Source organism: Xyrauchen texanus, chromosome 37, assembly GCF_025860055.1.
Source record: "Xyrauchen texanus isolate HMW12.3.18 chromosome 37, RBS_HiC_50CHRs, whole genome shotgun sequence".
Taxonomy (NCBI): domain Eukaryota; kingdom Metazoa; phylum Chordata; class Actinopteri; order Cypriniformes; family Catostomidae; genus Xyrauchen; species Xyrauchen texanus.
In genome coordinates, this window is record NC_068312.1 from 12,940,100 (window position 1) to 12,956,622 (window position 16,523).

The following is a 16,523-nucleotide window of genomic DNA, read 5'->3' on the forward strand; positions in this document are numbered from 1 at the left end:
CCACATCTCTTGGGGACAAGAACAACTGGGCTGGACCAATCACTGTGTGATTCCTCTATTACCCCCATATCAAGCATCGCATCTAATTGTTCCCGAAATATTTTCTTTTTGTGTTCAGGCAAGCAATAGGGATGGCTATGTACCACCACTCCCGGTTCGGTCTCGATGTGGTGCTGGATGAGGTTTGTATGACCCGATAGAGGGGAAAACACATCTGCAAACTCCTGTTGCAACTTGCCAACTTCAGTGAGTTGATATGGTGTGAGGTGGTCTCCACAAGTGACCGGAGATATATGTTTGTTTTTTTGTACTCACCTCCAGCCCGAGCTCCACCCTCCCTCCACAATTTCAGGAGGTTGAGGTGATATATTTGACGGGGAAAATCCTGTGGAGGCTTGCGGGACCTCTCGCACTGCGATTAAAAGGGGGTCGAGCCATTTATCCCAATTTCTAGCATCATCATATACAAACTTACGAATCATGCCATTTATCCCAATTTCTAGCATCATCATGCACGAACTTACGAATCATGTTCTTAAGGGTTTTATTAAATCGCTCCACCAGGCCGTCTGTCTGCGGATGGTAAATGCTAGAGCGGATCGATTTAATACCCAACAGTTCATAAAGCTTGCGTAGTGTACGTGACATAAAGTTTGTGCTCTGATCGGTGAGGATTTCTTTCGGAATCCCCACCCGGGAGATGTGTGAAGATTGCCTCCGCAACACTACGTGCTGAGATGTTGCTCAGGCATTGTATATCACGTTGTATAATCCACTAGGACTAATACAAAGCGATGCCCACGTACTGTCCTCTCTAATGGCCCGACGAGGTCCATGCCAATTCTCTCGAAGTTGACCTTGATTAAAGGAAGAGGGCACAATGGTGCTTTTGGGGTGGCCGGTGGGTTCACCAGCTGACATTCACGGCACACCACACACCACCTGCGGACATTGCCGCCAATGCCTGGCTAAAAAAAAGGGCAATTAAGCGGTTCAGTGTTTTTCTTTCCCCTAGGTGACCTGCCATCGGATTATAGTGATCCGCTTGGAAAACCATTTCCTGTCAGCTCCGCGGTGTTAAGAACTGGGTTGTATCTTCTTTTGTATGAGTGTCCTGTGTCACTCTATACAACCGCTCATTTATATTTGTAAAATAGGGATATGACAGTGTGACATTTGGGCAGAGTTGTTGACAATCAATTACTCTTGCTTGGTCAAAGGCGTGCTTGAGGGTTTCATCTCGTGACTGCTCCAGAGGGAAATCCCCGTCGGGAAAGCGAGAGACTGAAGGACCTCGGCCAATTGGGAGGACTCCATGGGGTGTAGGTTTTCTGGGTATCAGCACCAGTGTTGAAAGGACGAGACAGGGGGCAGTGATGCAGTCCAGTGAGGCTCTTTATTTATTTGCCTTTTGATGTCTGTGCAGTCCTCCCCAATTAAATCAACATGTAACACAAACTTCTTCAAAAGCAGCTACACACACTCTTCAGCTTCATAGCAGCTACACACTCTTCAGCTTCACAACAATAGTATACAAGACACGCTGATCACTTGTGTCATTCTCTCTCCCCATCTGGTGGTTGTGTGGCTGTTTATATGCCGCTCTCCCCATGCTCACTGGAATTAGAGCTATAATTTAGCTCAGGTGCAAGTGCCCTTACTGCTTTCTCTCTCCGGACAGGCGCTTGACCATGCCCCCGCTGCCACAAAGTGTTATGCCAAAAGTAGCACATCTTCAAATGCAGTGTGACACAGATGATGAAAAAAATGGGAAGCCTTTACAGGGATATGACAGATAGACCATATGTTTTGTGACGCTCATCCTTATTCATCTTCTCTTGAGCAACTAGCATGAACTACCTCTTCCAGATTCCAAGAAGACTTCTTTATCTCTGCCACATTTTTGTAGGATCCATTTGACTCATATACAAATATATGGCTATTACTGCAATATCAAAGAAGTAATTCCAGAAGTGAAGAAGTAATTAGATCAGATTATAAAACATCCCAGTTTAAATACAAGATCAGCATATACTGTAAATGGTTTGTTTGCCTCAAAAGAGTCAGTAAAACACTTTTGATTTAGATAATGATGTAAATAGCTTGAGACAGAAGGCCATTTACAGAGGTTGTACATTTCTATAGGCTCAATCTGTATTTAGTATAGTAAATGTAACTTTATCACAGAGATTTGCATTTATTTCACATTTTTGCTGTTGATATTAGTCTTTTTCAGAAGCATTCAACATACATGTACTGTAAATGTATTTTCTTCTGCAAAAGATAAAAGGACAAATTTTAAAGAATGTCCCAGTCCCTCTTTTCAATTCGACTGCACTGGAGTGATTTTGCTTTCAAGCCTCAAAAAGGATACAACATCTGCCCAAGTTTAAGTAATTATCCAGTGAAAATCTTGACTGTTATGTTTTCATGAGAGTCCATGAGAGAAGCTCATTCACTCTAGCTCATAAAAATTGTCTCTTTTTGTGTTCTGCAGAAAGAAAGTCATATGGGTTTGATGATAGAATTTTATTTTGGGTGAACTACTCCTTTAAGGTATAATTTTTTTTTTTCTAGCAGCATGTGTTCCCCTGGAAATTAACCGATGGCCTTGGCATGGCTAGTGCTCTACCGGGAATGGGAAAAACCCATGCGCTCACATGATCAATGATTGTGTCACAAATACACCAGGCTCCCCAGTCATCCAATCACAGTGCTCAAACTCACCAGAGTACTAATCACCAGCAGCCAATTCAAGATACCAATCAGCACCAATATAAGAAGCACACACAAACAATCACTCTTTGTCTGGTCACCAAAGTGTTCACAAACTCTAACCCCTGTTCCAGTGATCTTCCTTAGATTACCCTGTGCTCTAAGCGATCTCCTGAGGAATACTAGCCCTTTCTCCAACGATCTCCTCCAGATTACTCATTCATTCCCCAGTGATCTCCTGTGAAATACTCATCTGTGCTCCAGTGATCTCCTGTGAAATACTGATCTGTGCCCCAGCGATCTCCTGTGGTATATTTACCCGGTCTCCGACGTCCTCCTGTGGGTGACTTACCAAAGCTCCGGTGTTCACCTGTGATACACTCACCTGTGGATTCACCCTCACCAAGTGAACACCTCCCTTGACATCAGCTCACCTCTGTGTATCTGGCTTAGGAGTCTTATCATTCTGAGTCTTATCATTCTACCTCCATCTCCACCAAGAAAGGTTCTTCACCTGTCTGCCTTCATTTGTGCACAGTTTGAAAATAAATACCCCTGCTTGGGTTCAAAACTCCATCTTGTGTCTGTGGTTACATAACAGATTGACGGATCGTATTTAATAATGTGTGATGGCAAGACACACATACCAGTTGCCATGTCAATTCAGACATGACATTTAGAACTATTTTCTCAAATGCACCCACAAAACATTTAGTAGATTTTGCTCCTCCGCAACAGAGACATTTAACGTAGAGGGTCAAAGTACCAGCTAGAGAGAAAGAATGATTCAATATGCCCTTGACTTCCTCCAGAAGCACATTCAAATCAGACTCAATTTCTCTTTCTGCCTTTTCTTTTAGTTGCCCCTCTCTCTTTCTCCCTGACTGCTCATAAATCTCAACAGTTTTTGCTGCAGTACCAATAACAGGGTCACTGAAGGTTATACTCAAAGGTGAAGTCAATATCTTCAGTAGTGACATTCTTACCTGTATTTTCAATCCATGCTATTTAGGACCAGTAGAAGCTACATAGCATATGGTCTTCCCAATAGACAAAATCATTTACAAACAGACACACAAAGAAAAACTGTTGATAAAAAACATATGAACCAATGATATTAATGTAGTCGTTTTTTGGGTACATGTTTTTGAAAGATACAACATGAGATCCCAATATTAAAGGTGCAGTTCATCCAAAAACTTTAATTCTGCCATAATTTACTCATGATTTACTAATGTATTTACTTATCATTTACATTTACTTATAGATCCAAATACAAATGTTTATGACTTTGAAGATGCTAGGCAGAACTTGCCCTGTCGCCATTCACTTACATGACATATTTTTTCCAAACAATGAAGGTGAAAGGTGACTGAGGATAAAATTCTGCCTAGCATCTTCTTTTGTGTTTCAAAGAGGAAATAAAGTAAAATGGGTTTAGAACAACATAGGGGAGCATAAATGATGGTCAAATTTTTATTTTTGGATGAACTATCCCTTTATTATAATTGATAAAATAGAAAATACAAAAACTAATAAATCAAATTGATGGTTTGTTGTTCAGTGGAGACTTAAATATACAACATGACACATCAGTGGAAATAAGGCACTTTGATTCCATAGTTTTAAATATCAGATTATAATCGCCACTTTAAAGATATTACATTAGTATTTATTGCTACCATAATGCCTTAAACACTACACTTAAACTCCATATTAAGTATGTGCTATATTAATGGGTATAATAACTTAACAAAACAGCTGTCTCTCTAACACCCTAAGGTCTTTGACATAATTCCGTTTAAGGTCATTATAATATCACAACAGGGTATCAAGCAGTTCTTCAGAGCATCATTTGCAGTGACATTTTACTTTTCGCAATATCAGTTAATGATAACCAGAGAGTACTTTTGAATGTTCGTATTGGAAAGATCATCAACTTCCGCCGGCAATTCAAATCTTTACCACATTACAGATTTGGGTGAACCTAGTGCTCTCTGTATCCCAGTGCACAGGACATGTTCTTGGTTGTCCTGAGACTAAATGGAAAGCAGATCAATTCAGTCCAATTCCATTTAAAAACTGCCTTGTCAATAATGAAAATCCCTAATTTCAAAGAACAAAGCAAATGTAATAAAGAAGTAATCATGCTTATTATGAACGTATTTCAGTGTCTTGTGCTCTTCCGTTTTGGCTGGAGTGAAAATCAAATTGCGACATTTCTCTACGGCCTTAATCTGTGGATTAGGTCAGCTTTTGCAGTCTGTGAGCATTGAGCATGTGTGTATATGTGCATGTGTGAAAAGATGGGACGTGCTCCCTGGGTTAAGAGCTAAAGCAGTTTGGCGCCGATGAAAATGGTATTCAGGATGTATGCCAGTCACTGCATGCGCTACAGAGTCTAGCTGACCATCTGGACCATGCTTTTACATTTGCACCACACAGAGGATGTGCTCTTTTGTTAGAATTAACGCAACTAAATAATCTAGCTTCAGTGACTATAAGTGCGGTGACTTTCAGCTTCTGATCATTTATAAAAGTATCTGATAGAAATGACAATTGCCTGCCCAAATTATAACTAATTTTGGCACCAGAATTAAAGGAATAGTTTGAAGTCATTTGAAATGAACATATTTCAGTCTGTGTTAACATTGCATATTCCAAAGTTACTGGAGGATTTCACCAGATATTATTCCAGACTCCTATCTTGTGTTAAAGCACCAACGTATCTTGCATTTCAGATGCCTAAACTCATGTAAACAAATTACAGTAAGAATAGATTTGCAAACCAATTCAAAATGTATAGGCCTATGTGTGTGTGTGTGCAGGGTTTATTTGTTGCAGATTTACTTAATTTTGTACTTTTTTGGAAATCTACTTAAAATTATTTCACCTTGCCTGTTAATCTTCCTGCTGGTTTTATCCGTCAATGAAGGTGGATGTGAAATATAACATTATTTTCAACCGACACCTTTTAACCACAAATTAACCTCTCATTCTGCCAACAGTTTTGATTGTGCTATGTATTATTTTGGGTTGTTTTGGTTATCTATAATGTTTTAACTTGAGCTGTTTTTTTCAAAACCAATAGCCTATGAACATCCAAACAAAGAGCATGCATATGTATTCTTTTTCACAAGATGCTTGAGAATTGTGATAAAGAAAACACTCCACGGATGAAAGTAAAGTCAAAAGGCAAATCAACGGAACTGATCTGAACTTTGCGTTCACATGAAATTGCTCTTGTCTTTGAAGTTGCCTTAATTGTTGAATTCTTGAAATTGCATTGTAATTTTTGTTCAGCCATGCCACATCAATGAAGAACCAGCTCCAAAAATGTGTCTGTGCATGAGATATGAGAATAGATTCTTTAATCAGAGTGAAAACTTGAGAGTTCAAAGACCTTTTCTGTGTCTTGGGTCTATAGATACTAAAAATAGCCAAGATGCAGCACTTATAAGCTTTTAGGAGTCTCAGTGGAGATCCACTGCATGAATACAGCCAGGCCAGCATGTTCTCATGGTTCTTCTATCTCTCTCCTTTTCTTAACCCTGATGCTCTTTTCTGCAGATGGTCAATTGGTCCATTTGTTCTCTTTATACAGTAACATACAAAAATACTATTGATGTTATTCTGTTATTGTTAAATCCTTAAATAATTTATTTTTTTCTGTTAGAAGGGATTTGATTGGTTCTTGGTAGCCTGGGAATAACAAGGGGTTAAAGGGATTGGTTTAAGAAAAAAGAAGAAAGAAACAAATGTGAAGTGGACAGCTGATCTTTGCCCTTGGGCTGGACTGGTTCTATTGATTTTATTACAGAAACGGCTTTATTTAGCTAATTTAGATTTTTCTGATTGTGCTTTGCATGGCTTTATATGAAATAAAATCACGCACGCACGCACTCACGCACACACATATTGGTCTGTTCCAATGTCCCACTTCTGTATAGTTCGTCCTGAACTCCAGTTACACACATCTCTTTTATCTACTCTAGTTATCTAGCTTTATATTTCATTTTCCCCTATGCCTCACTCTACCACCACCATCTCGCTGCAGATTTTTCAGGAAAGTGCATTCCTTTATTCACGTGTCCAACTATATATGTGTCCCTCGTTCCTATAAGCCCTTTCTCACAATCCTGCACTTTGGGTTTTTCAAAAAACATCTTCTATACATTAAAGCTATCTGGAAGGAAGACTCAGTGGAGTTTACCACAGAGGTCAGGAGGAAAGTGTGTATAAAAGACATCAGAGAGCAAGATTTCCACATCGCTTAATCTCACAAGCATTCCATAACCTGTAGCGTAACATAGAGCCGGTAAAAGCCTCTGGCAATCACTTCTTACAGTATATGGTTTATGCCTCATAAATATTTTAAGACTTTTAGAAACATTAAGAGAGAACTTTAGGGTGTTTGATTCATGTGTTCTCATGAAATGGCAAAGTTGGAATATTTGATGATCCTTTGTGGCTTGAATCAAACACAGTTTCTAGAAAATTAAATTGAAAGCCTGATAAGCTTAGCCTTAGATTTTCAGACTGGTTCATGCTGGTTAGTGCAAGCTGCTTTCCCAGTATATCCATACTCTGTATTATTATTATTTTGTATTTTACTCTATAATGTGTTTTTAATACTATCAGCATTTTGCCATGGTTATAACCATCTTATACTTAGATTTCCAGACTGGTTTCATAGTCATGTTGTCCACCAGCAAAACCTAGCTTTCTCAAGCATCTGGTGGACCAAAGTACACTGTTAAAAGTAGTAACCTGCAATATTTATCTTAACCCTAAAAAGGGCAAGCATATAAATGTAACTTAACTAATGAATTGCTATTTCCAAACACATTAGGACCCAAATAATACATTTCCATGTTTTTTCCCCCTCTAAAATACTGCTTTTATAAAAAAATGTATTGAAATCATGAAAAGAACATTGAAAAGATAGGGACTTTGCCTCGAGGTCAGCGGCATTTTCAAAAAATGCTGCCTTTTTACTTTTAGATAAAGATTGTGAGTTGATGCTAGACTTTATATACAAGGTTACAAGTCCTCAGTATTTGCAGGGACCCTCTTTTTGTTATATTTTTCCTCTCCCCAGCTTCTTAAATGTTTGCATGTTAAATCTTGTATGTTACCTCTCTACATACAAACGTGCCTCATACTTAGGGTATTTTGGCCCTTAAAGAAATGTTCCATATGTTCTAGGTTCAATACAAGTTGAGCTCAATCAAAAGCATTTGTGGCATAATGTTGATTACAACAAAAATTGATTTTGACTCGTCACTTGTATATTTATTATGAGGCACTTACAATAAAAGTGAATGATGGCCAATCAATAAACATTAAAATACTCACTGTTTCAAGAGTATAGCTACAAGACATAAAGGATATGAACGTAAACATGATTTTAGTGTGATAAAATTACTTACAAACCTTTTCTGAGTAAAGTTATAGCCAATTTTACAACTTCGTTACCATGGCCTTATCAAACTCTGTTGATTGAGCTGAACATTGATCCCGGAATATTCCTTTAAGCACTTTCTTGATCCGTGTGCTGATGACGAAGGCCTTCATACAGAGTTCCTTACAGATGTGGCTGAATTGGTTCTCACCAAGAATTATTTCATATTTGAGAATAAATATTATTTGCAGATTGAGGGTACAACCGTGGGTGCCACCATGGCCCCAGATTATGCCAGTTTATATTTTGGTTCCCTAGAAGACAACTACATTTTCAAAAACAACCACTTTTCTGAGATTATTGTTTAAGAGATATATTGATGATTGCTTTGTAATGTATAAAGGCTCAGCAAAAGATTTTGAAGCATTTGTTTTATACATGAAGTGTTTAAGACCGTTGATTGAGTTTATGCGTCATGTGGGTACCACAGATGTTAATTTTTTGGATGGCTGACCTGTATTTCAATCACTGATGGGACAAACTGTCTCCTCTCTTTATAGAAAAGAGGCCAAAATCAAATAAATAAATAGTCTACTTCATGCCAAGAGTGCACTCCCCCTTAAAACATGGGCTGCCCTGTCAGTTTACAAGACTTTATCGCATTTGCTTACAGAAAATGATTTTGAAGCCAAAGCTCAGACCCTATATTGGAACTTGATGCCGGACTTGATAAAGTTAGTTCTTCATGTGATCCAGAATCTGTTAAATTAATTAAAACAAAACATAAGAACAATAATTTCTCCTGGGGTTTCAAATCTACTTTCAGCCCTTTGAGTGAGGACATAAAAAAGATTATCAATAACCATTGGCACATCATTCAAAGTGATACTCAATTACCGGATGCATTTACTGATCCCCCACTCTGTGTTTTCTCTGGGAGTTATAATTGAAGGGATAAACTGGTTCATGTGTATACTTCCATCTCTTCTCCTACAAACTTCATCAATACCCAGGGTAACTTTCCATGCAACAACTGTACCTCTTGTTCTCAAACCTCTTTACACATATTTATACATCCAAAACATGCTAGATTAGACATCTGATCAAAAAGCACACATGTTGTTTACATAATAATCTGTCAATGCTCTTTGATATATGTTGGCAAAACCAAATGTAAATTGCACACAAACAAATATGAACATAATGAGTGCCATTAGGAAAAATGAGGAAGGCATTTTAAGTATGCTAAACATTCTCTTTCAGATCTGAAGTTCCTGTGCATTGAGAGGATTGTACCTCACAGGAGATGGGGAGATAGAGGTAAAAAATGGTTACAGAGAGAGGCTTTCTGGATTTTTTAAATCCAAATGATGAATGGATGAATGAAGAGACTGACCTTTATAGCTTTTTGTAAATGTTTTTTTCTTTATAAAAAGTCTTTGTAATTTAAGCTCTGTCACTTTAAGAGATTGTTGTCAACAAATGTAGTCCAGCTGGTTATAATCTCCTATTAAGTATGCCTACCTATAAAATGGGTGAATAACGATTTTGTGTTTGAGTATTGAAGATACTGAAATATAGTGAAACTGCTGTTTGCTTGTGATGTTCTGGTTTTTAATTCACTTGCACTCTGCACTTTTTCACCATGCAATTTCAAAAAACCTTGTAGTTGTTTTTCAATTCAGTGTGCGGACAGCAATTTTTGTATTTTTGTCATGTGGTGACATCACACAAGGAGACTGTCATTTTAAGGGTTAGATAAGATAGAAATAATCCCCAAGGTAATAACTGCAGGTTACCAGTTTTTACAGTGTGATTTTGCTGGTAAAATTTGTCTAACAGCCTAGTTGGGACACAAGCACATCAGTGCTGGGGACTAGCATCCAATACAAATAAAATGGGGGTGACAGGCTATGCAAGTCTATTCTGCAGGAAAGGGCGGAAAATATGAAAAAGGTGAAATAAAGCTGCAATGTAAAGTATCTTGCACTAATAGACCATTTTCTCAAACTGTGATTATGTGTTTTCACCATTTTTAGCAGTATAAATCGAGCTAATTTTTACCATTACATTTTTGTATTTTATTTATTGTAATTTTATAAGATTATGCGTTGTGTTATATTATACACTGGAGTAAATGACCACATGCTGTAATTAGGTTTTTAAATACAGCTGCTGAGGGAGTGACATCTTCTCTCTGCTGACTGTTGTAATCCACCACTCTCTATTTCTCCTCTTGTCGTAGCCGTGGAAACATCATAGAGGATTTTTTCTTTTGCCTTTGGATCAATTGGGTAATCCCAAAAATTATTTGCTGTGGTCTCTCATTCATCACCATGGATGACTACCCTGCAATGTATTCTTCTACATGTTTACGTCTACATGTCAAAACCTGGACATATGAAAAGGTCCATTAGTGGTGTTTGCTAAGTCAGTATGGCTATTTTGATTGCTCATACTTCAGGTTAGGTATGTGATAAAAAAAGAAAAAGAAAAAGAATAAGAATCATAAGCAAATTGGGTGGGATGATGAGGAAAGGTGCACCATTTATTTTCTAAGTAATCAGACCAGCCATATCGAGGTACAAGAATATCATAAAGACTTGGAAGGGCTTTTTTGATTTGGGCAGCTACCTACCATCCACCTTTGCCACCCTCAGTACTCAGAAAACCTCAGTAACTGCACAGCAACCACCCACAACACCCAAGTGTTGCTGTGGTGGCGGGTTTTGCACAGTGAAGCACCACACATGTTTTCTTTAGAAAATGTAAAAATGTGGTTGGTGTTGAATTCAGGCCAGCAAAATAAGACACTTGAGAATTCCAGCTAGTCAATCAAATGAACCTCTTATTTTTATTTCGTTCTTTAAAATCTGTGTACCTCGCTATCACTTCATTAACAGTCTGAATAGATGATGACAGAGTGACCGAAAGAACATGACAATGACAAGAAAGCTAATTCCTCAGAACTGCATGGTGAATTTAATGGTGACTGGCTGTGGTTGCATAGCTGAGAGAAGTAGAGAGGGGAGTTGATATGAATGTTTGAGAGAAAAAACCTGCTCTTAGGCATTCCATCATTTACGTCCCTGCAGCTTCTCTGTCCCACAACCCCTCCTCCTAGAGAGCAAGAGAGAGAGAGAGAGAGGGAGAGAGAAAGAGACAATACGCAGGGCAGCAAACGGCAGGAGGACTCCAATCTGCCGAAGCACAGCACCGCTGCTCGCCTTCTTGAGAGGAGAGAGGCAGAGAATCACAAGCCTTCTCCTCCTCCATCCTCTGTGTGAGCGTGTGGCTTTTTACACTGGTACACACGTTGGCTGGTGGAATCACACAGCACCGTTCGCATTAGTGGAGGAACTGTGCTGTGTCTTCCAGAATGCTCAACAATCTCACAGAATGTGAAGAGGGCGATGGGGGACCCAACAATCAGGGTGAGTACCCTGATCCTGTCACAGCAATTGGGAATGCGTGTGTGTGTTTGTGTGTGGTAGGGGAGTGCAGTGGAAAAGCAAAGAAAATGGGCATTTTTACCAGTCACTGCTGATGTTACTGGTGTATGTGTGTGTGTGTGTGTGTGTGTGTGTGTGTGTGCTGTTGCAGTGGATAAGCACAGAATGAGAAAATATGAATTTGTAAATATATCTATGTATATTGTATGCAATGCGTTTGTATGTGCAATATATATGTGTGTGTGTGTGTATATAAACAGTATATACAGTCTATACTGTCTATATTTATTGTATCTGTATATTTCAGTATGTGCGAATATGTGTCTATTTGATTAAAGAGGGTAGATGAAGACCAATCATGCACCAAAGATTGATGTCTATAAATGCTTTTGTGTGTGTGTGTGTGTGTGTGTGTGTGTGTTTGTGAGAGAGGGAGATACATTAATGGACAAATCAGAATAGGACTGTAAATATTATTATGGATGGTGCCATTAATGCATAAATGCATTTATATTTGGCATCGAAACAGAGAGACAGAGACAGGGAATGTTTCAAATAAATGATAGGGTTCGGAATTCTTATATGTGTGTGTGTGTGTGTGTGAGTGTGTGTGTGTGTGTGTGTGTGTGTGTGTGTGTATGCTGATGTATGTACAGTTTGGCACAGGCTTGTGCTGCAAGGTTGCTGTGAGGAGAATGATAATGCTTTCTGTGTCTGTCTGAGTAAGTATAGACAGCGGTGTGTGTGTGTGTGGATGGTCCAGCATCGCCACCTCCCTAAGGATCATCTCAGCCTGTCTCCATCAACCTCTTATATTTGTCTTTATTTTTCGGTGTCTGTCTGTCTGTCCCTCTCTGTCTCACTCGCTCTTGCATAATCTTATTTAGTTTTTACAGGCAGTGGATGGCTTCACTGTGTCTCTTGTTCCTGGGGAGTAATTGGGATAATTTGAGCATCTTAGTAAAAGCAGACCCTTCAGTGCATTTAACATCCTTAAGCCTTGAATGTCTTGGAAAGGGAAGGGGTCTCGCACATGCAGGATGCTCAATTTGTACCATAAAAAGCTACATGTAGCCCAGTACAGGTTCATCTGCAATCTGTAAAAGAGAGAGTGCCTGACCTCCTCTGTCATTCAATGCATCCTTATCAACACCCTGCAGTACGGCAGAACATGCACTCATTAGGTGAATCCAAAAACTAGTTAATGATGTGCCATGGATGATATATTCTTTTTGTGTTTGTGAATACATATATTACTGGACATATACATAAACATTTATGTGTGTGTATTTCAGTTCCAAATTCAAACTGCTTGGGTTCTTCATTAGACGTGACAGGGTACTTTACAAGTGTGGTAATTTGATTGCAGAAGTTCTAGCTGATACTCCATGATGATGTCCATGGTTCTGAAATTGATGCCCATTGAGCCAATAGCATCAGTGGTGCTGTCCAGGGTCCTGAAACTGAACAGAGTGGTCAGTGATCACATGCAATTTCACTGCATTTTGAATGTACACCCATTTTGGGGTCTTTGTCACCACAGGACTCTGCTGTTTTGAGCAAACCTGAGTGGAGCTGGCTGCAGACTATTGCATTGAAGCTGTTGCCTTTTTTCAAAGGGTCTCTCTCTCTTTCTCTCTCTCTCTCTCTCTGCCTTTCTCCCTTCAAAGTCTAATGCTGCTCTGAATTTTATATCTCCCTCTCTCTTCCTCCCTTCCAAGGTAGGGACAGTACTGCGGTAGTGTTAATACCTATTTGCTCATAAAATTCATGCACATTTTCAAATGTATTGCCCATGAATAATACTGTTATTTAAATATGTTGAACTTGTGTGACATCTTGCCCCAATTATGGGGCATGCTGTCATACAAAATGGGGTAAGATGTCACAACAGAAACTGTCAGAAATAATGAAAAAAAGTAAGACAATTATAAACGCAAAACAGTTCATGAAAGAACAAAAATGAAAAAGATAATGTAAAAACATTCAACAAAGTGATGAATTGTAACTAATAAAGTGTATACATTTATGAGATTTAAAACAACCTAAGTTAAGAGGGTTTAAAACTTGCTGTTTGAAACCAACATACAAGACCTAAGCTCATAATTTGACTTTTACTCCAACTCTTATTGTTACTGAGATATTGCTCTTGTTACATCTTACCTGTGTGACAACTAGCCCCGATTACACTGCATTTTCTTCTAATGAAGACACTGAAAACATGGTGGCAGGTCATTGTCTCCATTTGAACACTGAAATCTGAAGGGTTGGCAGCTTTAAGGTTGAGAGAATGCCGTATTTGTAATTACAATTCAATTGTAATTTGCAATGAATTAAACCTAAGCTACAGTGTGTGAAATGCCATCTTCTCTTGAAGACAACTGGGTTTGACAGATGTACAATCAAGTGTCACATGTTTCAGCAACTTCAAAAATATAATTTGTTATGATGATCATTACTATGACAGTGGCTTAGTTACATCACTCATAGAGTAGCCTGACACAATTGTTTTTGGCCTTTCCTCTTACTGGCCAATGAGGTTTAAGATCTGACTGATTGCATTATGACACAGATTATCTTTGGCATTTGTCGGCGATGAAGAAGACTAGACTAGATTGAGTGAGAAATTAAATGGAGGGGAGAGGAAATTGATTGTTGATCGACTTCACTGGCAGTGCAGAACCTCCAAGCTATTTGACACATCACATCACAGCTCTAAATGACTAGTGATACCGACACCAATTACGATCAATTTCAAAAATACATATACTGAATCTCCGATTTGAGAATTAGAAAAATGTGATATGTATATTTTTTCACATTTCACATTTCTTGGACTTAAAGGAATAGTTCTCCCAAAAACAAAATTTCTTTCATCATTTACTCACCCTTGCCATCCCAGATATGTAGGACTTTCTTCCTTCTGCTGAACACAAACAAAGATTTTTAGAATAATTTTTCAGCTTTTTTTGGTCCATACAATGTAAGTGAATGGGTGCCAACATTTTGAAGCTCCTAAAATCACATAAGTCAGCATAATAGTAATCCACGTGACACCAGTGGTTAAATAAATGTCTTCTGAAGTGGATATGATGCGTGGGTGAGAAACGGGTCAATATTAAGAACTTTTTTCTATTAATTTTCCTCCCTGCTCAGTCAATCTCCACTTTAACTTTTTCATTCTTCTTCTTCTGTTTTTGGTGATTCATATTTTTCATGCATACGCAGCCAACTGGGCAGGGAGATGAATTTCTAGCAAAGAAGTACTTAAATATTGATCTGTGTCTCACCCACACCTATCTTATTACTTCTGAAGATATTGATTAAAACACTGGCTTTATGGAGTACTTTTATGATGCCTTTATGTGCTTTTTGGAGCGTACAAATTATGGGACCCATTAATGGGACCCACAGAGCTGAAATTTTCTTCTAAAAATCTTAATTTTTGTTCTGCAGAAGAAAGAAAGTCATCCACATCTGGGATGACATGAGGGTAAATGATGAGAGCATTTTTATTTCTGGGTGAACAATTCCTTTAAGAATACGTTAACATTATGAATTTTATATTTCACATATTATCATCAGAATCTATTGAAGCTGTGTAGGTCAAAGCACACGTCACATCATGCCCCTTCATCTCTGCAAAATTTTGTTGAGAATTTCTGCACGAGCAGACAAGTTGTAATTCTGACTTCAAGATGCATTGCATTGCACTTTTGCTAGTATGAAGTTGTAAAATTCGACTTTTCCGAGTTTAATGGAATGCAGCACTACTTTTCAAAACTTGATCCGACACTGAATGCTCCAGCAGCCCAATTTACACTTAGAAAACTCCTGATGTTGCTATATCAATACAAAAACCACTTACCAATTTACTTGAAGTAAAAATCAGCCCTCCTTTCCTGATTAATAAGTTAAGCAATCGCATGGTCATGCAGAACATCCCGTGTTTTTAAATCCATAAGGATCTGTTTCTCAATGGTAATAGCGCCAGTAATGCCAGTCGACTCGTCAGCAAGATCTCGTGCTCTTCACTTTCAAATTACATACATCACTTGAAGCGTCACTCAAGGCCAGGTAGAAGCCCTCGAATGGGACATATCCTAAAAATCATGACAATCAACCTGAATCTAACAATCTGACTTAGTTGCCCATTCATTTGCCTTGTTGAGGGATTCTGTAAAAATTCTGAAGGCCTGACGAGATGGAGCTCAAACTCACGCTCTGCTTCGGGCATGAGATTTGTGAAACAGTTGTCTCGATTCGCTTGAAAGCATCAAGGAATAAACAAAGAAAAAATTAACTTTTAGTTTTCTCTTTTTGTTTGTAGATTAATTAAGAGTCGAAAGATACATAGGCAAAAAGGTGATTGAAAAGGAAAGGATGAAAAATATTTATTTATTTGGCATGTTAGGCCAGCAGAGAAGGCTTTGCTGGTCCTGAGAATTCACCACTGGCTGTAATGTAGTTGGCAGGCAATGACAGGCAGATGAAAACGATGATGATGTGAAGAACCCAAGTGCAGTTTATTCACAAATGTGAAGTTCAAAAACCATGAACAGAAACACAAACATGAACTAAACTATACTTGACTTAACTTGACTTGACTTGACTTGATCTGACATCCAAACAAAGTTACATGAAAAAAATACCTGACCAAGGATCATGGCAAACATGCGGGTATAAATTCATGGACAAGGGTAACAAGACAACCAATAAAAGACAGAACTATAAACAAGATAACAAGACTAATAAACTTAAACCAATGACAAACTAGAACTGATAACAAGTTAACAAGACAAAACACATAAAGTGATAACCTGAAATAGTTACATTAAGAGCAAGTTCTACTTGATCTAACCCTTAAAATTGTTTTGTTGGTGTTTTAAGGATGATTCAGTGATAATCATCATAAATAAAATTTTTGACTAAAAATAAACAAAAATAGTAAT

At 38.2% G+C, this 16,523-nt stretch overlaps 1 protein-coding gene across 1 annotated transcript in view; it reads left to right on the forward strand.

Moving 5' to 3' along the window:
* Nucleotides 1-11,336: 11,336 nt before the first annotated feature.
* slc12a5b (solute carrier family 12 member 5b) overlaps nucleotides 11,337-16,523 on the forward strand; it is a 55,436-nt gene continuing 50,249 nt past the window's right edge. The window contains exon 1 of the mRNA XM_052108771.1: nucleotides 11,337-11,553. Coding sequence (XP_051964731.1) covers nucleotides 11,499-11,553 — 55 coding nt within the window. The 5' untranslated portion in view covers nucleotides 11,337-11,498. The remainder of the gene's footprint in view (nucleotides 11,554-16,523) is intronic.